The sequence below is a fragment of the Diabrotica virgifera genome, chromosome 3 (genome assembly GCF_917563875.1).
Source record: "Diabrotica virgifera virgifera chromosome 3, PGI_DIABVI_V3a".
Taxonomy (NCBI): Eukaryota; Metazoa; Arthropoda; class Insecta; order Coleoptera; family Chrysomelidae; genus Diabrotica; species Diabrotica virgifera.
The window spans coordinates 173,592,396-173,619,548 of record NC_065445.1 but is presented as its reverse complement, the minus strand read 5'-3'; the positions used below and the strand labels follow the sequence as shown (position 1 = coordinate 173,619,548).

Sequence of the window (27,153 nt, the reverse complement as noted above, 5' to 3'; positions counted from 1 at the left end):
CTATTGTAAGCAAAAGTGTTCTATGATTTTTTTAAGCTCAATACTTTGAGTTATCCCTTTTGGAAATTTGCCATTTTCATTGAAAAATTACACCTTTTTGGACGGATTTTTTGTCCTTAAACTTAAAATCTAACGAAAAAAATGTACAACACTTTTTGTAGACTATAAAAAAAAAACAAAGAAATTCCTTTCTCAGAAATATTCTAGTGGCAATACAAAGCGAGATATGGTAGGTGGAACGAGACTTTTGTGAGGTACCTTAAGCTAGCAGAGCCACATGACCGGAATCTAATTTAACCTATCGCATAATTTTTCATCCATGTTTAACTAATTTATTACCACCCTAATAATTTTTCACTCCTTAACCCCACCTCAGGGGAGATGTTCTGCTAGCTTAATATTCAAGCTAGCAGAATTTAAAAAAATGACATCACATGAACGGAATCTAATTTAGCCTGTGGCATAATTTTTCACCTATGTTTAACTAATTTATTAGCATCCTAATAATTTTTCACCCCTTAACCCCACCTCAGGGGGTAAAAAGCTAGCAGAATTTAAAAAAATGGCGTACAAGTAACATTATATTTTGTTGTTAGTAACGTGTTTTTCGTCAGGTCCGTGGATTCTTGTTAGCAGAATATCCACGGACGTAATTTATTTTACAAGTAACATTATGTTTTATTAAATCAAAATAAAAAAGGAAAGGTTTAACTTAGTTTATTGCTACGTAGTTACATAGACATCAGAAATAAACATACTTTGTTAAGTCAGTGGTCACATCATGTTCGTGGACTATACATTTTTTTTAATTTACGGGAAAAATACTTTATATTTAACTTGATCTCTAGCGTTTCTTTAACAAGTGGCTATATCTCAATCAAGTCACGAAAAAAAAACATATTTAATGAATATTAATTATTTTAAAACTTGGTAAAATCTCCCAATTTATTAAGAATGGTCCATAAATGACATTTGATAGTGAATTTAATTATTATATAAAATAAATAAGATGTTTAAAAATACGATTTGAGTATATTTCGAAAGGAATAATTTATTAACAACTTTAAAAAAGCTTGTACGGATTTGTCTAACGGCGTCTCCTTTAACGGGAGTAGCTAATAATTTATCGGACTCTTCCATCTATTGTTTACGATTCAAAACACAAAAACGTTTACTATACTTTATCAGTAATTAAATGTTTCGCCAAATTAAAAAAATATTGGGTATTTTATTAAGGCCATCGGTAAATAATTCATAATTACCCTACTTTTTCTGTCTTTACACGGCAAATTACGTGGAGTAAAATTCTCACTGGTATGGATATGTAAACTTTACTTGACAATGTCATCATTAACTTTAAAGATGGCTTTTGAATGTTCTTGGATAACTGTTACTTGTATAATTAATTACCTTAATTATTAATTCAGTTGATCAATATGATAATTTTTTCACTAACTATGTATTCAGTGATTGTAATAATTTATCTACTGTACAACAAAAACTAATAATCAATCGAGAAAAGAGGAAAAGTGATAAAGTGATTTTTTATTAATATACAACATTAACAACAAAATACTTGGATCACTGAATACATCCTGGTGTATTCTCTGCTTGGATCTTCCATAAATAATAAACAATAAATAACTTTATATTATTAAGTTCGCTTCTTAAATCAATTATTTATCAAAAATACACTATCAATATTATTTTATCAACAACTCAAAATATTCCCGAGGCCATGTCAAATATTTAAAATTGTCACTGTCTGACTGACAATATGCTGACAATATTCTATTCGACTGAGTGCGTTGTATGACAAAGATAGATTTGGAAAATGTTACCACGGGCATGGTGTTCATTTTTTTCGAATTCTGAAAAAACCAATAAATATTTTTGAAAAATTTAAACGCATAATGAAAGTCTAAATTATTACCGAGGGCTGAAAGTCCCTTAGAATAAATAAAAAGTTTATTTTGAATGAGAGATTTGAAATTAAAAATCACACTAAATTTTCTCTTAATTTTTCACCCCTGTAACTTATTAAAATAAACATTATAGAAGTTCTCAGGGACTTTCGGCCCTCGCTAATAACGTAATTTTTCATTCTGCGTTTAAATTTTTCAAAAATACTTATTAAGTTTTGTAATTAAATACCAGCATTGGAGCAGAAACTACGTACCCATCTCCTTAAGAAAATAATTAAAATCTTTATGTAACTTTATTTATACTTATTTAATTGGTTTAGATGAACGTAAGATGTTTATTATTTTAAACATTTAAAATAAATATTCTTTTGAAAGGACACCGCACACATCTTATGGAAAATATAATGTCACTCAAATGAAATAAAATTTACATGAATATATGCGTCCTTAAATTTCAATAATTTGATACCATTGCGCCAACTCTGTATTTTGATTAACAAGAGCGTAAATTGATAAAAATAAATCTAAAATTAAATAGGAATGTACGTGTGTCAAAGAGAGAAAAAAGATCTTGTGATTCGCTTACCCCATAAATCTTTCTGAGGGATTAAGGCAGATGCTTACTCTTATCTTTTCCTATTAATATTGATAATAAAGTAGATATAATTTGGTTATTTGTACCGCCTCTAATCGGCTTAAGCTAGTGTTGAATAGACTATATTCAATAGCCACTAGACTAATATTATGTATGATTGCCAGTTTTATGGACTTCAAAATGCGATTTCGATAAACTTTAATTACAATTAACGCCCTAATTAAGCAAAATTCAGAGTTGGCGCAAGGGTATCAAATTATTGAAATTTCAGGACGCATCTATTCATGTAAATTTTATTTCATTTGAGTGACATTATATTTTCCATAAGATGTGTGCGGTGTCCTTTTTCTTTTCTTTTCTTTTCTTTTAAATTTTTAAGTTAGTTAGGCCTCGTTTTCTTTTATTAGGCCACTTTTCTTTAGGCCTCATAAGTGTGATAAAATCCATTTCCGATTGGAAAAACTGCTTTTTATGCTAACTAAATCCTATAATACCCTCAGATATCATATTTTTTGCCCTTAGGTGCATCAGACGCTACTTGTAAATACCTGTCAAACTCATGTTTAGTGATCAAAATCGGTTAAACCGTTTAGAAGTTATCTAGCTCCAAAGTATAATCCACTTAACCATTATCACCTAAATGGTCTATAAGGTTATAAAGGTTATAGTGGTTACGACGCTAAACTTGATCGGGCAATCAGAGGTCATTTTCCAGCCATCCAATATTTTTTGATCTATTCCGAATAGAAAAAAATCTAGTGTGCATTCGATGTACACAAAGAATTATATTGAAAAAATAAATATTGTTATAGCTGGGATATGAACTTGAATAGCCCTATCACAAGTTTAGTGTCGTAACCACTAGCACATTTGGACGATAATACGACAAAGGCATTTATAACGCTAGGGATTAGTAACATTAGAAATGGAGTTGGTATAATTGCTGATAGTGAAATGAACGATAACGTAGTGGAAGTTGTAAGAACGAGAGATAGAATGATGTCAGTGAAATTTGTAATTGACAAAGAGGTATTGAATGTTGTGTGTGTGTATGCTCCCCAAACAGGTCTGGGTGAGAATGAAAGAAGTTCTATGACCAATTAGGAGACGTCCTGAGTGATATTCCGCCAGAGGAGAAAGTTATAATAGGAGGTGATTTCAATGCACATGTGGGCCAAGCCAAGGCAGGATACGAAGCAATACATGGGGGATTAGGCTTTGGAACGAGAAATGAAGCTGGAGATGACATGATTGAATTCACAACACCATTGGATATGGCGATTGTTAACACATTCTTTAAAAAGAGAGAAACTCAATCAATGCCAAATAGACTACTTCATGATAAGGAAATAAGACATACGTGAACGCAAGGACTGCAAGGTAATAGTTAGTGAGACAGTAAGCCAACAACATAAGCTGCTTGTTCTGGACATCGAAGTAAAAAGCGAGACCAAACAAAAATATCGGAGAGGACCACAAAAAATCAAGTGGTGGCTGCTAAAAGATGAAAAAGAAGGTCTATTCGGGGGAAGAATAGTAGAAAAAATATGTTGGAACATGAAAGAAAGCCCTAATACAATTTGGAGAAAAATGGCCAGTAGCATTAGAGAGACTGCTATTGAAATACTTGGGAAAACGTCAGGAAAAAAGTTTGAGAATAAAGAGATTTGGTGGTGGTCAAACGAAGTACAAGGAAAAATAAAAGAGAAGAGAAAATTATATAAAAATTGGCAAGAAACCAGATCCGACACAGATCGTCAAAACTATATGGTGGCGAAAAAGAAAGCGAAATTAGCAGTAGCAAAAGCCAAAGCAGAAGCGTATTCAAACCTATACGATCAACTTGATACCAGGGAAGGCGAAACGAAGTTGATACCAGGGAAGGCGAAACGAAGATATATACAATAGCCAAACAGAGAGCAAAGAAAGCAAAAGATTTTAATCAGATTAGATGTATCCGAGATGAAAATAATAAAATACTAGTTCACGAAAGGGATGTCAAAAAGAGATGGAGAAAGTACTTTGACAGCTTATTAAATGAAGAATTTGACAGACAGCCTGTAGAGTCAAGGGAGACAGTAGCAGCAATGGTTACCAAAATAACAAACGAGGAAGTGGCTCAAGCGCTTCAAAAAAATAAAGAAAGGAAAAGCGGTAGGACCAGATGATATTCCTGGAGAAGTATGGAGAGCATTGGGGGAGACAGGAACAAGGTGGCTAGCAGGTCTATTTAATAGAATTATGGGAGTTGGACAAATGCCAGACGAATGGAGAAGCAGTATACTGGTACCTGTTTACAAAAACAAGGGAGATATACAACAATGTACAAACTACAGGGCTATAAAACTGCTTAGCCACACCATGAAAATATGGGAAAGAATAATTGATAGACGGATACGTGAAGAGACCGAAATATCCGAGAATCAATTTGGCTTTATGCAGGGCAGATCAACAACAGATGCAATTTTCATTATAAGGCAGTTGATGGAAAAATACAGGAGTAAAGAAACAAACGCTCATATGGTATTCATTGATCTTGAGAAAGCATATGATAGAGTTCCTCGAGAGATTCTGTGGTGGGCGCTCAATAAGAAAGGAGTCCCTGGTGAATATGTAAAGATTGTGAGGGATATGTATGAGGGAGTAACGACTAGTGTTAGGACAGGTGTGGGAGAGACCGATAAATTTCATGTGAAAGCAGGATTGCACCAAGGCTCTGTGCTTAGTCCATATTTATTCTCATTAGTTTTGGACCAGATAACAGCGAAACTGCAGGGTAACATTCCATGGTGCTTAATGTATGCTGATGATGTCGTGTTAGTAGGAAATAGTGAAAGAGACTTAGAACAAAAACTGGAACAGTGGAGGCAAGCTCTGGAGCAAAAAGGTTTAAAACTTAGTAGGACAAAAACAGAGTATTTGGAATGTTCATTTAAAGATGGAGTTACTACAAATAAAATGGTATCTTTGGATGGTGAACTGATTGTAAAAAGCAATAGTTTTAAGTACCTGGGATCGGTATTACAGAGTAATAAAGAAATAGATGGAGATGCATGCAGTAGAATTAGGGCTGGATGGATGAAGTGGAAAGAAACGAGTGGTGTGTTGTGTGACAGAAAAATTCCAATGAAGCTGAAGGGAAAATTCTATAAAACAGCCATAAGACCGGCTATGATGTACTGAACTGAATGTTGGGCAGGAAAAAGAAAGAGGAACAACGAATGCATGTGGCGGAAATGAGAATGCTTAGATGGATGAGTGGATTGACAAAGAAGGATAAAATTAGAAATGAGTATATTAGGGGAAGTCTAGGTGTGGCACCAATTGATGCCAAAATGAGAGAGCATAGGTTAAGATGGTTTGGTCATGTTCAACGTCGAGACGTTAATCACCCAATACGAAGAATAGCTGAAGTGCAGATTCCTGGAAGGAGTAGGAGAGGAAGACCAAAGAAGACCTGGGGGGAGACGATAAGGCAGGACATGTTGGTAAAAGGGATTGAGATAGATATGACCCTAGATAGAATTGTGTGGAGAAATGCAATTAGGGTAACCGACCCCTCATAGGGATAAGGCAAAGAGAATGATGATGAACGTGTAATCGAGAAACATTATAATATTCAAGTTTATACATTTAATTTGTAAAAACATTTACTTTGGAAAGCTCCTGATACAAGAATAAAACAACCGCAAAACACCGTAAAAATGAGCGGCGCACACAATATTCCAGCTACAAAAGAGCTGATAATATGAATATTACGTGGCGCAAAAATATATTTTCATTTTGATGATGAAACATTTTTCCATAGTATTTACTATATTTGAAGTAAAACGCTCCACAAAGGGTACCTTTGATAAAGTTTGCAGTTTGAGGCTCTTTTGTGGCCCGTTTTACTTCAAATATAGCAATTACTATGGAAAAAAATTTAAAATAAAACTCGCATTCTATAATTTTATTTTTCATCAAAATAAAAATACATTTTTCCGCCACGTAATATTTATAATATTCATAGAAAACTTGTACTTTTACAAAATGGTTTTATTTTCCATAGTAAACCTTCTTTCCTTTCCTTCAAAAACTCTATCTATCAAATTTCAATCTCAACAAACTGGTATTTTTCCCTATCGAATCTAAATATTTTTCCCTTATTTCGCGACGACCTAGCCTAATACCCAAGTAGGTGGAAGAAGAAGAAGAATATACCTAAATATAACCATAATCATAACTATATAATAAAACTATGTGACGTCACGGGTCGTTTGAACTATTTTATACCGCAGAAGACTTTAAATTTGTAATTCTAACTTATTACGAGTTTTTGAAGCGTGAAATTTTGGAAATCTCATTTTTAAACAAAACTGAACATTATTATGTAATAAAAAATCTGCAAGTTCCCTATTGTAAGCAAAAATGTTCTATGCTTTTTTTTAAACTCAATACTTTGAAATATCCCTTTTGGAAATTTGCCATTTTCATTGAAAAATGACACCTTTTTGGACGGTTTTTTTGTCCTTAAACTTAAAAACTATGCATCTTACGAAAAAAATGTACAACACATTTTTGTAGACTATAAAAAAAACAAAGAGATTCCTTTCTCAGAAATCTTCTAGTAGCAATACAAAGCGAGATATGGTAGGTGAAACGAGACTTTTGTGAGGTACCTTAAGCTAGCAGGGCCACATGAGCGGAATCTAATTTACCCTATCGCATAATTTTTCACCCATGTTTAACTAATTTATTACCACCCTAATAATTTTTCACTCCTTAACCCCACCTCAGGGGAGATGTTCCGCTAGCTTAATATTCAAGCTAGCAAAATTTAAAAAAATGGCATCACATGAACGGAATCTAATTTAGCCTACGGCATAATTTTTCACCTATGTTTAACTAATTTATTACCATCCTAATAATTTTTCACCCCTTAACCACACCTCAGGGGAGATGATCCGCTAGCTTAATATTCAAGCTAGTAGAATTTAAAAAAATGGCGTACAAGTAACATTATATTTTATTTTATTTTAAAACCGATAAAGCTGATTATATTTCACAGTCAAAACATTTTCTAAACTCAAAAATGTGATGTGTAGATTGTTAGTAACGTGTTTTTCGTCACGTCCGTGGATTATTGTTAGCAGAATATCCACGGACGTAATTTATTTTACAAGTAACATTATGTTTTATTAAAACAAAATAAAAAAGCAAAGGTTTAACTTAGTTTATTGCTACGTACATATGTAGGCATCAGAAATAAACATACTTTGTTAAGTCAGTGGTCACATCATGTCCGTGGACTATACAATTTTTTTTTAATTTACGGGAAAAATACTTTATATTTAACTTAACTTCTAGCGTTTCTTTAACAAGTGGCTATATCTCAATCAAGTTGCGAAAAAAAAAACATATTTAATGAATCTTAATTTTAAAACTTAGTGGTAAAATCTCCCAACTTATTAAGAATGACCCATAAATGGCATTTGATAGTGAATTTAATTTATTAACAACTTTAAAAAGGCTTGTACGCATTTGTCTAACGGCGGGCGTCTCCTTTAACGGGACTACATAATAATTAACGGACTCTTCCATCTATTGTTGACGATAAAACACGAAAACGTTTACTATACTTCATCAGTAATTAACTTTTTCGCTAAATTAAAAAAATATTGGGTATTTTATTATTGCCATCGATACATAATTCGCAATTATTTTAGGGCTGTCCCTACTTTTTCTGTCTTTACACGGCAAATTACGTGTAGTAAAATTCTCACTGGTATGGATATGTAAACTTTACTTGACAATGTCATCATTAACTTTAAAGATGGCTTTTGAATGTTCTTGGATAACTGTTACTTGTATAATTAATTACCTTAATTATTAATTCAGTTAATTAATATGAAAATTGTTTCACTAACTGTGTATTCAGTGATTGTAATAATTTATCTACTGTACAATAAAAACTAATAATCAATCGAGAAAAGAGGAAAAGTGATAAAGTGGTTTTTAATAATATATTGTTACTATGAAACGCTTACAATTTTGAACATCTTTAACAACAAAATACTTGGATCACTGAATATATCCTGGTGTATTCTCTGCTTGGATCTTCCATAAATAATAAACAATAAATAACTTTTTATTAAGTTCGCGTCTTAAATTAATTATTTATCAAAAATACACTATCAATATTATTTAATCAACAACTCAAAATATTCCCGAGGCCATGTCAAATATTTAAAATTGTCACTGTCTGACTGACAATATGCTGACAATATTCTATTCGACTGAGTGCGTTGTATGACAAAGATAGATTTGGAAAATATTACCACGGACATTGTGTTCATTTTTTTCAAATCCTGAAAAAACCAATAAATATTTTTGAAAAATTTAAACGCATAATGAAAGATTAAATTATTACCGAGGGCCGAAAGTCCCTTAGAATAAATAAAAAGTTTATTTTGAATGAGATATTTGAAATTAAAAATCACACTAAATTTTCTCTTAATTTTTCACCCTTAATTTTTTTTCTCAGGGACTTTCGGCCCTCGCTAATAACGTAATCTTTCATTCTACGTTTAAATTTTTCAAAAATACGTATTAGTTTTCTCAGGATTCGAAAAAAATGAATTCCATTTGAATAACATTGGAGCAGAAACTACGTACCCATTCCCTTAAGAGGATCGGTACGTATTTTCGGCTGCAATGCTATTCAAATGGTGATTCATTTTTTTCGAATCCTGAGAAAACTAATAAGTATTTTTGAAAAATTTAAACGCAGAATGAAAGATTACGTTATTAACGAGGGCCGAAAGTCCCTGAGAACTTCTATAATGTTTATTTTAATAAGTTACAGGGGTGAAAAACTAAGAGAAAATTTAGTGTGATTTTTAATTTCAAATATATCATTCAAAATAAACTTTTTATTTATTCTAAGGGACTTTCGGCCCTCGGTAATAATTTAGTCTTTCATTCTGCGTTTAAATTTTTCAAAAATATCTATTGGTTTTTTCAGGATTCGAAAAAAATGAACACAATGCCGTGGTAATATTTTCCAAATCTATCTTTGTCTTACAACGCACTCAGCCGAATATAATATTGTCAGCATATATTGTCAGTCAGACACTGACAATCAGTGACAATTTTAAATATTTGACATTGCATCGGGAATATGTTGAGTTATTGATTAAATATTATTGATATATAGCAGGGCTGGCCAAATTGTGGCTCGCGAGCCACATGTGGCTCTTTGAAGGATTATTTGTGGCTCGCAATAAATGTACCTGTTTGAGTTTTAATTTTTTTTTTGTTGCAAAATATCTTAAATTACTGACAACAAATATAAAAGACAGTGTAAGATTAGGACTTGGACAAGGAGAACCCTTATGATTGTTGCTATTCAATTTGCCCTTAGAATATGTAATAAGGAAAATATCATCTGAGCTGACAGGAGGATTTGCGAATCCAGGATAAAAACAATTGTTGGCCTTTGCTGAAGATATAGGTGCAGTCGCTCATTCTACAAGAGACGTGAGAGAGGTGTTTTCACAACTCGAGGAAGAAACAGGTAGTCTGAGCCTTCGAATAAATGAAGAGAAGACGAAATACATGCTAGTAATCAAAAATCCAAGAACAAGAGTTATACAGAGCATACCTATTAATGACCACAACTTCTAAGTAGTAAAAGAGTTTAAATATCTAGGGGACATTATCATCTGTAATAACAGATGACAAGCACATATAAAAAAAAGTCTCAGCAAGAATAGCTGCGTGGAATATTCCCTATCGTCATTATTAAGACCTAAGCTGTTAAAAAGATAATCTAAATTACGACTGTACAGCCAATTATTCGCCCTACATGGACTCTACATCAGCGGGAAATAAATAAGCTGCTGGTATTTGAAAGCGAAGTTCTCAGAATGATATTTGGCCCTCAAAGAGATGAATTGACAGAATAGTGGAGAAGGCGCCGCAAAGCTGAATTGCTGACTGTGTATGGTACTAAAAACATCGTCAGACATATTATATAAACGCTAAGATAAGATGGGCAGGTGATGTGGTAGATCAGAGGAAGGCAGAGTGTTAAAGACAGTGTTTTTGAGAGACGATAAAAGATCAGTAGGCCGTCCCAGAAAAAAATGGATGGATGATGAAGAATCGAACTATCCTTATCCTGAATTAGTAAAGGCTGCTTTACAGCGAGAGAGAAATTTAATATTTTTTTACACTTTTCAGATAATTGTTTAATTGCGGCTCGCCAAAAATTTCACATTTTAAAAATGGCTCGGACTATCAAGGTGTTTGGCCACCCCTGATATATAGTGTATTTGATAAATAATTGATTTAAGACGTGAACTTAATAAAAAGTTATTTATTGTGTATTATTTGTGGAAGATCCAAGCAGAGAATACATCAGGATAATATATTCTGTGATCCAAGTATTTTGTTACTAAAGATGTTCAAAATTGTAAGCGTTCCATAACAATATATTATTAAAAAATCACTTTAACACTTTTCCTCTTTTCTGGATTGAGTATTAGTCTTTGTTGTACAAATAAATTATTACAATCACTGAATACATAGTTAGTGAAAAAATTATCACATTTATTAACTGAATTAATAATTTGCAATTATAAAAATAACAGTTATCCAAGAACATTCAAAACCCATCTCTTTAAATTAATGATGACATTTTCAAGTAGAATGACATTCTAGTAATGTTTACATATCCATACCAGTGTGAATTTTACTACACGTAATTTGCCGTGTAAAGACAGAAAAGTAGGGATACACGTAAAATATTTGCGAATTATGTACCCATAGCCTTAAGAAAATAATTAAAATCTTTATGTAACTTTATTTATACTTATTTAATTGGTTTAGATGATCGTAAGACGTTTATTATTTTAAAAATTTAAAAGAAATATTTTTTTGAAAGGACACCGCACACATCTTATGGAAAATATAATGGCACTCAAATGAAATAAAATTTACATGAATAGATGCGTCCTGAAATTTCAATAATTTGATACCATTGCGCCAACTCTGTAATTTGATTAACAAGAGCGTAAATTGATAAAAATAAATCTAAAATCAAATAGGAATGTACGTGTGTCAAAGAGAGAAAAAAGATCTTGTGATTCGCTTACTCCATAAATATTTCTGAGGGATTAAGGCAGATGCTTACTCTTATCTTTTCCTATTAATATTGATAATAAAGTAGGTATAATTTGGTTAGTTGTACCGCCTCTAATCGGCTTAAGCTAGTGTTGAATAGACTGTATTCAATAGCCACTAGACTAATATTATTTATGAATGCCAGTTTTATGGACTTCAAAATGCGATTTCAATAAACTTTAATTACAATTAACGCCCTAATTAAGCAAAATTCAGAGTTGGCGCAATGGTATCAAATTATTGAAATTTCAGGACGCATCTATTCATGTAAATTTCATTTGAGTGACATTATATTTTCCATAAGATGTGTGCGGTGTGCTTTTTCTTTTCTTTTCTTTTGAATTTTTAAGTTAGTTACGCCTCGTTTTCTTTTAGGCCACTTTTCTTTAGGCCTCATAAGTGTGATAAAATCCATTTCCGATTGGAAAAACGGCTTTTATGCTCACTAAATCCTATAATAGCCTCAGATATCATATTTTTGCCCTTAGGTGCATCAGACGCTACTTGTAAATACCTGTCAAACTCATGTTTAGTGATCAAAATCGGTTAAACCGTTTAGAAGTTATCGAGCTCCAAAGTATAGTCCACTTAACCATTATCACCGAAATGGTCTATAAGGTTATAGTGGTTACGACGCTAAACTTGATCGGGCAATCAGAGTTCATTTTCCAGCCATCCGAATATTTTTTTATCTATTGCGAATAGAAAAAAATCTAGTGTGCATTCGATGTACACAAAGAATTATATTGAAAAAATAAATATTGTTATAGCTGGGATATGAACTTGAATTGCCCTATCACAAGTTTAGTGTCGTAACCACTAGCACATTTGCACGATAATACGACAAAAGCATTTATAACGCTTAACGTGTAATCGAGAAACATTATATTCAAGGTTATACATTTAATTTGTAAAAAACATTTACTTTGAAAAACTCCTGATACAAGAATAAAAAAACCGCAAAAACGCCCTAAAAATGAGTGGCGCACACAATATTCCAGCTACAATAGAGCTGATATGAATATTACGTGGCGCAAAAATATATTTTCATTTTGATGATGAAACATTTTTCCATAGTATTGAGGTTTGAGGCTCTTTTGTGGCCCGTTTTACTTCAAATATAACAATTACTATGGAAAAATTTTTCAAAATAAAACTCTCGCATTCTATAATTTTATTTTTCATCAAAATAAAAATACATTTTTGCGCCACGTAATATTCATATTAGCTCATTTGTAGTTGGAATATTGTGTGTGCCACTCATTTTTACGGCGTTTCGCGGTTTTTTATTCTTGTATATTATACTCGATTTGAAAATTATTGATAGCATAGATTTTATGACACAGCTCATTTGCATTTTATGTGGTATTTTAATCGAAGTTTGTCGGGGTGGTCATATTATTTTGATAGATTCTTGTACAAAACTGAGACCAGCTGGTATCGATATTTATCATTTTTCTGTTTTCAACAATCCTTTCCAATTTCCAAATCGAGAATAATCTCACTACTTATGATTATTCTTATTTTTAAAAATAGTAAGTATGCAATAGTAGGTTTGTTTTACTGTTAAGAGTGTAGGCGCAAAATTGCTTAAATTATTAATTCAGTTAATTAATATGATAATTTGTTCACTAACTTTGTATTCAGTGATTGTAGTAATTTATATACTGTATAACAAAAACTAATACTCAATCGAGAAAAGAGGAAAAGTGATAAAGTCATTTTTTAATAATATATTGTTACTATGGAAAGCTTATAATTTTGAACATCTTTAACAACAAAGTACTTGGATCACAGACTATATCCTGGTGTATGCTCTGCTTGGATCTTCCATAAATATTAAACAATAAATAATTTTATCTACTGTATCTCATATTATGTATAAGTTTTTAGTTTGTGCAAACTGTCATTGTAGATAGCAGTACGTGAAGGATTTGAAGTGTGCGTGAAGTAACAATATATTTTAAATGGGATTTACTTTTTCGCACTGTTTTTTAGCACACTTTTACACATATATCCTTAACTTTCGCGTTGTCATGGTGATGATATGTGAGCAATAAATTACAACAAAAGTTTTGACAGTTTTGCGGTTTGAAAGAAGTTTGAACTTTTAAATATCATAGTTTTAAAAATTGTACGTAGAATAGAAATGTATTCCAGTGACGAAGAGTTGTAAGTTTTTTATTTGTTTATTGTAGATAAAATATTGTATGAAACTGTGCTTGAAGTACTTTTTGAGCACTTCTGCTGTAAGTATAGCACTCGGTACGCTCGTGCTCTAAACATCGCGTGCGTGCTCAAAAAGCATACTTCACGAACTGTTTCATAAACAACTATTTTATTAAGTTCATGTCTTAAATTAATTATTTATCTAATACAAATATTTTTTAATCAACAACTCAAAATATTCCCGACGCCTTGTCAAATATTTAAAATTGTCACTGTCTTGTCACCATATTCTACTCACTCTCGACTTAGTGCGTTGTATAACAAATATAGCGAATGTTCAATTTGGAAAATATCACCACGGACATGATGTCCATTTTTTTCGAATCCTGAAAAAACTAATAAATATTTTAAAAAAATTTAAACGCATAATGAAAGACTAAATTATTATCGATGGCCGAAAGTCCCTTAGAAAAAATAAAAAGTTTCTTTTGAATGAGATATTTAAAATCAAATCACATTTTCTCTTAGTTTTTCACTCCTGTAACTTATTAAAATAAACATTATAGAAGTTTTCAGGGACTTTCGGCCCTCAGTAAGAACGTAATATTTCATTCTGCGTTTAAATTTTTCAAAAATACTTAGTGTTCTCATGATTCGAAAAAAATGAATCCCATTTAAATAGCATTGGAGCCGAAACTTTGAACCGATCCCCTTAATAGTGAGTAGTAGGAATTTTTGTATTGTCATTTTGTATTGATTCTGTCAAAATTTTCTCAAGTTCAGTGAATAGGCTATAGTTATTGTATTTATTTGATAAGCCCTATTAAATTATACCTGCATTTTCTTTCATTTTTATTTTAAAATTGGTTTTTAGTGAGGTGGGTGGACGGACGCTGTATCGAGTTTTGGTAGGCGATACATCAGGCGAAACGGAAAATACCTTACTCAGTGAAACAGTACCAAATTGGGTGATATCAAATATAGAGGATAACTCACAAAACAAATTTATTAAAGTACAATTTTACCTTCAACCCCATTCCAGTGTACCTTCGCATCTTTTGAAACAAGATCGGATGAAAAAGGTAAATTTACATACTGTAGGTACCTATATGTGTTTATTTATTAATAATTAACACGAACAGAACGGAAGAGTCAAGCAGGATTTAAATCAATTGATCAAAATCCTATAACAATATAACAAAAAATTTACCCGCCTGGTTCTTGATGCATGCTTGGTGCTTGTAGATGTAGATAGAGGGGTCGTTACTCGTTTGACAATGTAGGTCTTTTCGCACAGCGCAGCGTTGGCTGTCGAGTCTACTACGGTTTGTTAGAACTACTAGCTACGGTTTGTTAGAACTAGCTACGGTTTGTTAGAACAGTACACAGCGCACGGCATATGCGTACAGCACAGAGACATGTTAACAATAGACCAGGCTAGGGATATGTCACTCAATGCATCGGGGTGTAACGCCAATATCAAGTACAGTGGTCTAGCTATCTTTGTCTGTCGTGCGAGTGTGAGCGTATCTACGAGTAATGGAACGACATAGACACAGAGGCGGTGGCCATCATATGCTAGAGAGAGAAAGCTAAGCGCCGGTAGAGAGAGATAGATAGACCACCGACCCGAACTGCTCCCTGTTACGCTGTTTTTCTGACCTGGCCTAATCTATGTGTTATTATATCTATGGTACAGCAGAATCTGTTGTGCTCGACTCATGGCAGATTTGGGTGAGTCGGTTTGTTAGAGTAGTTCGCATATTCTGTCGCGCTCAAAATTAGTTTTAAAAATTTGTTTCACGTTGACGGAGGGTGTGCATTGATAAATGAGTTTTTACAAATTAAACGCAATAATTTTATTACTCCTAAAAGAGGAGGAAGAAGAAGAGTTGATAGTGTTAAATTTAAATAAAAAGAAATAAAAATGTAAACGAAATTTTTCATGTCGTAATACAGACGGTGTATTTAAATTAACAGTCGAAAGAAAATTGTTTCAAAACCAATTGAACATTTCGAGAATATTTTAGACTTTCCAGGGATTTATTTGATACTGTCTTACAATCTATAAGGGATGATATTACTAAAAAACCCCTACAACAGAAGACAACATCCGATTTCTGCAGAAGAAAAATTAAGCATGACTTTGAGGTAAGTTTTTTTATTTAGAGAAAAAATAAAAATACAAGTGTTCAAGAACAAAAAAGAAAACTTCTTAAAAATTTAAAGTAGATATAAATATGTAATCTTACATTTCTAAATTGCTATTAAATGATACTGGACTAGATCCACTAGTCTTTTATCTTCCTCGGGAGCAAATTTAATCACTTAATTATTACAATAATAATATCTACATAACTATACAACTATAATTTCCGAATAGATGTGTACGCTGTGAGGTCAGCTGAACGTTTGAGTCCAAATCAAATCGCTGTTGATTCCAGCGCACATCGTCGACGTACACTGCTATCGGTCTGCAACTAAACAGAACCTAACAGTCCGTTAATATACAGAAACCACTCCTTGATTTTGAGGAACGTGCGCGGCTTTCGACTGAGTTGTGCGTCGCTCACTGTTGTAACAAACCGTAGCTTTAGGTTGATGCCTTGCTTTAACAGGGTTTTAACCTTTTTTTTTTCTCAGCCAATATTTAGAGCTGGAGCGCCCCTTAAAACATCGTAGCAGTTTACAACTCACAGATTATGATTGCTGGATTTAAGACCTACAATGTTTCTACGACTAATAAGAGCCTATATTTTTTTTTCCAAAAAAAATGAATTTGGAACTGCAAATCAGTGGGGTTGGTAAAGGCTATAGCGGGATAAGATGGTCAAAATTGCACCAGGCTCGATTCAGTTTTGGGTTTATCCATTCGAAAATATATAATTGAAAACTCACTCAGCCAAATTTTCAAGTCCCTACGTGCTCCGGGGGGTCCGCTATGGAAAAAACGTGTTTTTTTGAAAACATTTTTTTCCAGACGCTGTATTGCTGCAAAAAATCTGAAAAAAATATTGAATGCGTATCTTAACAACACAAAGTTGCCTGATTTTTTTCAGATTTTTAGCTTTAAAATTGAGCGCAGGAAAATTTTTTGAAATTTTCAAAAAAAATTTAGGTTATGTTGTAAATTTTTTGCCAACTTTAAAATATTGTTTTTTGTGTATTTTTTTCCATTCTTTCGAATGGCATATGCCATATTATCATTTCCGACGTGGAAAATACCTAAAAATCGAAAAAACTGTTTTTTTTGGCATTTTCTGAAGTTTTTGACTCATAAACTCAACAACATACAGCTAAATTAATCATCATTTACATTTTTATATGTATTGTTACATTTACAATCAAAATCAGCTATTAGAACTTATTTTTTTTCCTACAGCATGCTCAAAAACCCCGTTTTCGGCGTTTTTACTAAATAACCTCAGAAATCAGTAAAAAAAAATAATTCTTTTAACGTTTAAAAAATTAAAATTTTGTTGTTCTCGATAGAATGTAATACAATTAATACTTAAATAAATTATTTTTTTGTTCTGCACGATTTTTTGAATTTCATATATAATAATACCGTCCCATTAAAGGTACCCTGCCATAGGCTTATAAAAAAAATCAATAAATTAATTTTTTTAACGTTTTAACGTTTAAAAAATAAAATTTTTGTAGTATTCGATAGAAAATGTTTCCCCTTTATAAAACTGCTTGTTGCGGTTGTGATTTTCAAAGCGCGCTAAGGTTAAAAAAAGCTCGGCACTTTGGTGCCGTACGCAAGGAAGCGCTTCTAGCCACGTTTTTGGAAAAAACTCAGGATAAACCAGTCCGCAAGTACCCCCCGTCGAAGCCACTAACTACTTACGTAATAAAAATATTTTTAAAATAATAAAATAAGAAAATCTACGGTTTCGTTTTGATTAAAAAATAACAGGATTCCCAGGAGCTAGGTGCTTTGGAAAATAACGTGTTTTTTTGAAAACAATTATTTTTAGACGCCGTATTGCTGCAAAAAATCTGAAAAAATTATTGAAGGCGTATCTTAACAATACAAAGCACCCTGATTTTTTTCAGAATTTTAGCTTCAAAATTGAGCACAGAAAATTTTTTGAAATTTTCAAAAAAAATTTAGATTATGTTGGAAATCTTTCGCCAACTTTAAATATTGTTATTTTGTGAATTTTTTTCCATTCTTTCGAATGGCATAGGCATCATTATCATTTTCGATGTGGGAAAATACCTAAAAATCGAAAAAACCTTTTTTTTTTACTGAAGTTTTTGACTCATAACCTCAACAACATACAGCTAAATTAATCATAATTTACCTTTTTGTATGTATTTTTATCTTTACCATCAAAAGCAGCTAATAAAACTTATTTTTTTTTTTACTAAATAGCCTCAAAAATCAGTCAAAAAATAATTTTTTCAACGTTTAAAAAATTAAAATTTTGTTGTTATCGATAGAATGTAATACAATTAATACTTAAATAAGTGATTTATTTGCACGATTATTTGAATTTCATATATAATAATATCGTCCCATTAAGGGTAAAATAGGCTTATAAAAAAATCAATAAATTAATTTTTTTAACGTTTAAAAAATAAAATTTTTGTAGTGTTCGATACAAAAAAACCACTCCTCAAGTACTGCCGTCGAAGTCACTAACTACTTACGTAATAAAAATGGTGTTATTAAACGTTATTGAGGAAAATTTTTTAACGTTTAAAAAATAAAATTTTTGTAGTGTTCGATACAAAAAAAAACACTCCTCAAGTACTGCTGTCGAAGTCACTAACTACTTACGTAATAAAAATCGTGTTATTAAACGTTAATGAGGAATTATTATATAAATAAATTACTAAATTATTTGAATTATTTAATTGCTTAAATAGTGGAACCTAAAGAGTGCAGTGTTTAAAGGGATTAATAAATGAATTATTAAAAAGTTACTACGTACTCATGAAATTACAAAATTCAAATTCAAATTAATATACAGTATGATGCAAAGGAAAGGAATAAATTCGTTATTTATTAAACTGTCGACTCTAAGGAAAAATCCCGAAAGAGGTCGATTTTTTAATTGTGATTTTTTGGCATATATATCATACTAGTAGTGACGTCATCCATCTGGGCGCGATGACGTAATCGATGAATTTTTTTAATGAGAATTACGGTTATTTGAAAAACCATAGTAGTAAAGAACTTTGGTTTGTATAATGGTATAAAATTTTATTAAAAAACTTTTAAAAAAGTCATCCAAGAACATCCAGAATGTTTTCGATCTAGTCAAATCATCTTCAGTGACATTCTGTGTAGTAATTGAAACTAGCCCACTAGTTGATATATAGTTTTTAAAATTACATAATTTTATTAAAATAAAATTTTTATTAAAATTATACTTTTGGAATGACAAGTCAAGACGAGTGACACAGACCGAATTTCGTCTTGACCTCGAACTCGTTGTGACAAGTACCCCTTCAGTTTTTCGAGCAGGGAAGCCATGCTGCTTTTGAGCTTTAGTAAAATCCATTAATATCGACATTGTGCCGCATTTCAAAAGTATAATTTTAATGTTGTTCTGAAGCTATTTCCTTTGGCATTTTTATGATTAACTATTTATATGGAAAATTTTAATAAATAATTATGTAATTTTGAAGACTACATAATAATATATCAACTAGCGGGCTATAGTTTCAGTAACTAAACAGAATGTCACTGAAGATGATCTGACTAGATAGAAAATGTTCTGATGTTTTTCTATAATCTATTTGGATGACTTTTTTAATAGAATTTTATACCATTATACAAACCGAAGTTTTTTAATTCTGTGTAAGTTTTTTAACTATGGTACACAGCCAATCACTGGGACTTTACAATAATTTGGTTATTCGAAAGGTTATTCAATTCTCTATTCAGTAGTATAAACATTATCATTATTAGAAAGGACTAAGTTTTCAATCTAATAGCACATAAAATAACATCAAAAATATTACTCTACATCCCACCAGATTGAAAACAATGGAAACATTACCCTTATTATTTATACAGAGTGACTAAATTTTTTTTTAATAAATTAATTTACAAAAAAAAAATAATGTATGTAATTTATTTAATTCAAAATATATTTTACTTTCAGAAAACGGAAAAAAGGTTTATTCGAAAAATAAACATTGCTTTTCGCTTAAACAGGTGGCAGCAGGAGCTGGCTTGAACATTGAATTTAAGGGAAAAGCAATGTTTATATCTCAAACATTTTCTTCTGTTTTCTAACAGCAGTAAAATATATTTTGAAGTAAATACATTACTTAAATTCTTCTTTTTATGTCAATTAATTTAATTCAAATTTTTTTTGGTCACCCTCTATAAATAATTGTGTTAGTATTTATATTAATGAATAGAGAACTGAATATCCTTTGAAAAGTTGCCACACGACCCATATTCTCATTTAAAAAAATCATCGATTACGTCATCACGCCCAGATGGATGACGTCACTCGTATCACACTCGACCCGTTTCGGTATTTTTCCAAAAGTCGCCAGTTTATGAAATAACGAATTTATTTCTTTCTTTGCACCATGCTGTATATTAATTTGAATTTTGTAATTTTATGATTGTGTAGTAACTTTTTAATAATTAATTTATTAATCCCTTTAAACACTCTGCACTCTTTAGGTTGCACTATTTAATCAATTAAGTAATTCAAATAAATTAATAACTATTTATTTAAATAATAATTCCTCATTAACGTTTAATAAAAATATTTTTTTTATTTATTTGTTTTTAGTTTTTAATCAAAACGAAACCGTAGATTTTCTTATTTTATTATTTTAAAAATATTTTTATTACGTAAGTAGTTACTGACTTCGATGGCGGGTACTTGAGGACTGGTTTATCCTGAGGTGAGTTTTTTCCAAAAACGTGGCTAGAAGCGCTTCCTTGCGTACGGCACCAAAGTGCCCAGCTTTTTTAACCTTAGCGCGCTTTTAAAATCACAACCGCAACAAGCATTTTTATAAAGAGGCAACATTTTCTATCGAATACTACAAAAATTTTATTTTTTAAACGTTAAAACGTTAAAAAAATTAATTTATTGATTTTTTTATAAGCCTATGGCAGGGTACCCTTAATGGGACGATATTATTATATATGAAATTCAAACAATCGTGCAAAACAAAAAATAATTTATTTAAGTAATAATTGTATTACATTCTAACGAGAACAACAAAATTTTAATTTTTTAAACGTTAAAAGAATTATTTTTTTTACTGATTTCTGAGGCTGTTTAGTAAAAACGCCGAAAACGGGGTTTTTCGGCATGCTGTAGGAAAAAAAATAAGTTCTAATAGCTGATTTTGATTGTAAATGTAACAATACATATAAAAATGTAAATGATGATTAATTTAGCTGTATGTTGTCGAGTTTATGAGTCAAAAACTTGAAAATGCCAAAAAAAAACAGTTTTTTCGATTTTTAGGTATTTTCCACGTCGAAAATGATAATGATGCCTATGCCATTCGAAATAATGGAAAAAAATACACTTCTTCTTTCTCATAATCCTTAGTGCCCTTCAGGGCGTCGGATCGAGAAAATACACAAAATACTAATATTTTAAAGTTGGCGAAAAATTTACAACATAACCTAAAAATTTTTTGAAAACTTCAAAAATTTTTCCTGCGCTCAATTTTGAAGCTAAAAATCTGAAAAAAATCAGGCAACTTTGTATTGTTAAGATACGCATTCATTAATTTTTTCAGATTTTTTGCAGCAATACAGCGTCTGGAAAAAAATGTTTTCAAAAAAACACGTTTTTTTCCATAGCGGACCCCCCGATGCACCTAGGGACTTGAAAATTTGGCTGAGTGAGTTTTCAATTATATATTTTCGAATGTCTAAACCCAAAACTGAATCGAGCCTGGTGCAATTTGACCATCTTATCCCGCTATAGCCTTTGTAATATTTCTGGGGAAAATGAACCGATTTCGATATTTTTACCACAGTATAGGTTTAAACAAGGAAAAATTATTGGCAAAGCTTGCAACGTGGAAGAAAGAATACACCAAAAAAATAATACCTATATAAAAAGATGGAATGCAACCGTAGATACTTATTTCTGACTCGTTAGTCGTGACCAGTACAGTATATCCAAGTTAGAAAAGGGGGCAAATTAACTTAGGAAAAGATCATTACAGGAGCAAGTTCCCAATTGCGGCAATAATGTCAGAAGACCCCGTTGGATTCAGGTCTGCAACTAAATTAATTAATAAATAAGATAATTTGCTCCTTTTTCTAACTTATCTTTACCGTATTGGTGACGACTGACGAGTTAGACATACGTATCTATAGTTGCATTCTATCCTTGTATATATTATTTTTTGTGTATTGTTGCTTCCACGTTGCGGGCTTTGCTAATAATTTTTCCTGATCTATACCTATACGGCGAACTCGCATTAATTAGCATTCTTTTAATCAGGTAGCTGTGGCTCCTCAGTGTGGCTGTATTAGTTGTAGCCCTGAATTCAGCGGGGTCTTCTGACATTATTGCCGCAATTGGGCACTTGTTCCTGTAATGTTATTTTCCCAAGGTTATTTGCTCATTTTTCCAATTTGACCATACCGTATTGACGTATGACGACTAATTAGTCAGAAATACGTATCGACAGGTGCATTCCATCTTTTTGTATATTATTTTTTTTGTGTATTCTTTCTTCCAGGCTGCGAGCTTTGCCAACAACTTTTCCTTATTTTTCTTACCGAGAGCGTATTTTGCCTTACCCCTTCTTTTTCTAGACAGGGAGAGAGAGAGACATTTACGGACAAAAAGTTATGCGATAAAATAATCGTTGCCCTACCCAAAACGAGCGCCTATCACCGGTACTAGAAATTTGTAATTGATGGAATCGATTTATCTCTAAAAGATAAATAAACGTACCAGTTTTCGTTTTTCTAAATAGAAGCGTTCTGAGGATATTAAGGGACTATCGTAGTGTAAAAGTACTAAATTCATGTACTTTTTTTGGGAATTTTTAAAATAAAAAGTACTGTACCAATTGTTTTGAAAATTTGCATGAGCATTTATTATATTACATATATTTTATATGTAAAACAATTTTCATAAAAAAATATTGAAAATTAAACGATTTATGCCTCATCTACTGACAAAGTGAAAATAAAAACTGGCTGCAGTGATTGGGACGAATAGAGATCCTGAAACATAAAATTTCAAAGTGATTATTGAAATATAAGTTATTTCCTATACCATCAATCAACTAGGATTTTTTAAAAATATTAAAATTTGGAAAAATGACGAAGGGTTGAAATTTTCTTTTGAAATAATTAGCTAAAGCATTTTCAGTTTCAAGAACCGCCAAATTGACATTTTTTATCCGATCAAAAAACCCCTAATTGATCATATAGAAAATAACATATTTCAATAATAACTTTGAAATTTTATGTTTCAGGATCTCTATTAGTCCCAATTACTGCAGCAGTGAAGCTATGTTTCTATTTTCACGGTGCCAGTAGATGGCGCATAAATCATTTAATTTTTAATATTTTTTTATGAAAATGGCAGCTATGTACGCCGTTGCTCCCGCTTGGCGGCGCTAGTATAGTTGGGGGTCAACGTTTTGACAATTCGTTAAGTTTGTATATGGTGTTTTTGTTTACGATTTAATGAATAATAAATTATGGCAGAAAAATACGGATCTTGGATTGTTTGTACGTTGAAAAACGAATTGAGGAGAAAGAATGCGAGAGTTACTGGAAAAAAGGAAGCCCTTTAACAGCCTCCACTGTTTATATAGCCATCTATTTCCTAACTGCCCTGTTTCAGTTGCTTAGTCTCTTGTTGCCACAAGATCAAATTTATAGTTTTTGGTTTCGTTTACTAGATGCTTCAGTTTTCCTTCCTGGAATGATCCTCTTATATTCCACGTCGCTATTTTAACTAGTTCTTCTTTATTGTCATTATCTCGTTTTATTATTTTTCGATTCTTGTTTCCGTTTTCTTTGCTGGGTCATCTTTGTTGGGTCTCCTAATACTGCATTCAATTCTAGTTCTAGTCTTCCTCTATTCTTTCCAACTGCTCGTTTTCTTTATTCCATTTCCATAATTCATTGTTTATTGTCTGTCTTTGGTATCCTGCTATTTCCTTTTATTTTCTCTTCCTTAGCAATTCTTCTTATTTTGGCCATTATTTCCCTATCCGTTCTTCGTCAGATCATCATTTATGCATATTTTTTCTCTCCGTTGCTTGAGTTTCATTTTATTTTGCATTTCTTTGGTCTTTTCTGTCTTGCTATCCATCTGTACCAAATATATTTTGTCTCCCAGCTTTCTTGTTTCATTAACGTTTACTTTTACTCGCATTTTCTTTTCTATGAATTTTTCTACCTCATTCCCTAGCAAGAGTGGTTGATCGGTGTCAATGTGCAGTCCTTGAATCACAATATTTGTCCTTCTTCCCTCTCTTTCTAATTTTGGTACTCTTTCGTTGGAGATCTTTAATTCATTTCGTAATTGATTAATATCTTGAAGCGCCTTTTCATTAATAAGTTTCAGTTACAGTTCAATACTGGAAAAAAGGAAGCCCTTATCAAAGGGTAAGCTATATTAATAATCGTCTTAATATTTTATTTCTATAGCTCAGACCAAAATAAAAATATTTATGTTGATCTGAGTTTTATAGTTAAGTACTCGATTGTTTACAGTCGAATGCAGGGGCAATACGTAATCTGTTTCAACAAAATGTTTATTGTAGATACGTGCATTTATTGTCGGCAGATATTTATCCCTTCTTATTGCTACAATCCACTTTTTTCTCATCAGAATATCTTTGGGAAACCTGTATCCTAATGTTCTCAATAAGCACAAAGGCACAGCACAACATTGAGGCATTTTATTTTCTCAAATTAAATTCACACAGCGAAACAAATATGCAATATTTAATAAGAAATATATTTATAGTCCAGGGCGCATCTGTTTTGAGATGGACGTTGAGAGGTGACTCAAATTTTTTTGCAGAAATTGCTTGAAAATAACTCAAATAATAATATTTGAGTTATCCTCCCACTCAAAATGGTCCGGAACATTGTTTAAATAATCAAAATGTCAAAATATGAAGGAAAAATTCGATTTTTTTATTGTTTTTTTGATTATAACTTTAAAACTATTCATTTCTGAGAAAAGTTGTACTAACATAAAAGTTGCGTAATTAAATTTCCTACAATATAGAATTAGTTAAACATTTAAAAAATAGTCAGCCTTGTTGCAAAATAGCAATAATTGCGAAAAAAAACATACAAAAACAAGTATTCGCATTTTACGTTTTTCAACCATTTATGCTACACCTAGGACCTTTATATTTTACACAGAAAAACTTTATGATATAGTAAAACAACACTGTACATTTCATTAAGATCGGTTTAATAGATTTTGAAAAATAAATTTTGCAATCCAGCTTTCGCAAAAAAAATTCATTTTTTTTAAATGTTGCAGGACTGAAAATAAAGCAGGTAGCAAGTTGATTTTTTTTTGCTTATAGAAGTGTACTGTACCTTTCATTTGCAATTCGAAAAATTAAAATCGATTAATTACCACGGCGTCAGGAAATTTTTTAAATAAACGTTAATTTTTGGTGCTACGCGCAGGACAGCGGTGTTCGATTCACACAAGTTGATTTCCACCAAAATTTCTTCCAATATTTATCTAATATATTATTTTCTTACTCTATATTTTGTTGTATTTTAATATTTTAATTCCACAAAAATCAAACTAATTTTATTATTGTTTGTGAAATATTGTTTAAACAATTGGATATGTTTAAAAATAATAAACTTTTATTCTTTAAGTTAAAATATATGAACAAAGAAAGTTTTTGCTAAAAAAGTGTTATTTCAAAGGATAGTTTTATTAAATTTATTATTGTGGCTTATTTCCCATATAAATAATTAATCATAAAAATGCCACAAGAAAATAGCTTCAGAACAACATTCAAAGGATAGAGTATGTGTTTTTATTTTGCAATAAACAAATTTATTTATTTATATCGAAATGTAATAAAAATTAAACTGTATCAATCATTATCAAAGGTCATTGGAATGCCCAATCAGAGCAAACTATCCGCTGTGCTGCGCGTAGCACCAATAATTAATGTTAATTTAAAAAAATTCCTGACGCCGTGGTAGTTAATCGATTTTAGTTTTGCAAATTGCATATGAAAGGTACAGTACACTTCTATACGCAAAAAAATCTCAACTTACTATCTGCTTTATTTTCAGTCCTGTAACACTTTGAAAAAATGATTTTTTTTTGCGAAAGCTGGATTGCAAAATTTATTTTGCAAAATCTGTTAAACCGATCTTAATAAAATTTACAGTATTGTTTTACTGTATCATAAAGTTTTTCTGGGTGAAATATGAAGGTCCTAAGTGTAGCATAAATGGTTGAAAAACGTAAAATGCGAATACTTGTTTTTATATGGTTTTTTCGCAATTATTGCTATTTTGCAACAAGGGTGACTATTTTTTAAATTTTCAACCAATTCTGTATTGTAGGAAATTTAATTACGCAACTTTTATGTCAGTACAACTTTTCTCGGAAATGAATACTTTTAAAGTTATAATCAAAAAACGAAGAAAAAAATCGAATTTTTCCTTGATTTTTTGACATTTTGATTATTTAAACAATGTTCCGGACCTTTTTGAGAGGGAGGATAACTCAAATATTATTATTTGAGTTATTTTCAAGCAATTTCTGCAAAAACTGTTGAGTCACCTCCCAACGTCCAAATGTACTAATATTTTTACAGATGCGCCCTGGTCTATTATTTGAATAGTTGACGTAAGTTGACGTGACCTCCAACTACACAAGCGTCATCTACGTTGAGCTTTCCAGATTAGCTGCCATTGTTTTACATGTACTTATTTTTTATAATAAATGCTCATGCAAATTTTTAAAACAATTGGTATAGTAGTTTTTATCTTAGAAATTCCCAAAAAAGTATATGAATTTCGTACTTTTACACTAGGATAGCCCCTTAAGAAACACTAATTGCAAGACGCTATCTTCAAAGATCTCTAGATTCCTTTAGGAAGCATTTTCGCACTAGGTGAATTGGGTTAAATTGTCTTAAAATTATCTAAAGAATCTCCGGTCTTCGTTTGCCGGGAGAGTTTCTGGACACTCTGTATAGGTTTTATCAAGTTTTTTCTTATCGTATGGTACTTTAAAATCAGTGGAGAGATTTGCTATACCGATATTGAGCCCGTTGGGCTTTCCTAAGTAAAGTTAAGAAGTTGAACTGCAG

General features: G+C 31.5%; 1 protein-coding gene across 1 annotated transcript in view; it reads left to right on the top strand.

Annotated features, from left to right (window-relative positions):
- Positions 1-27,153, top strand: part of LOC114334842 (WD repeat-containing protein 48 homolog) — a 160,711-nt gene that overhangs the window by 113,115 nt on the left and 20,443 nt on the right. The window contains exon 11 of the mRNA XM_028284954.2: positions 14,732-14,939. Within this exon, the coding sequence (XP_028140755.1) occupies positions 14,732-14,939 (208 nt within the window). The remainder of the gene's footprint in view (positions 1-14,731; positions 14,940-27,153) is intronic.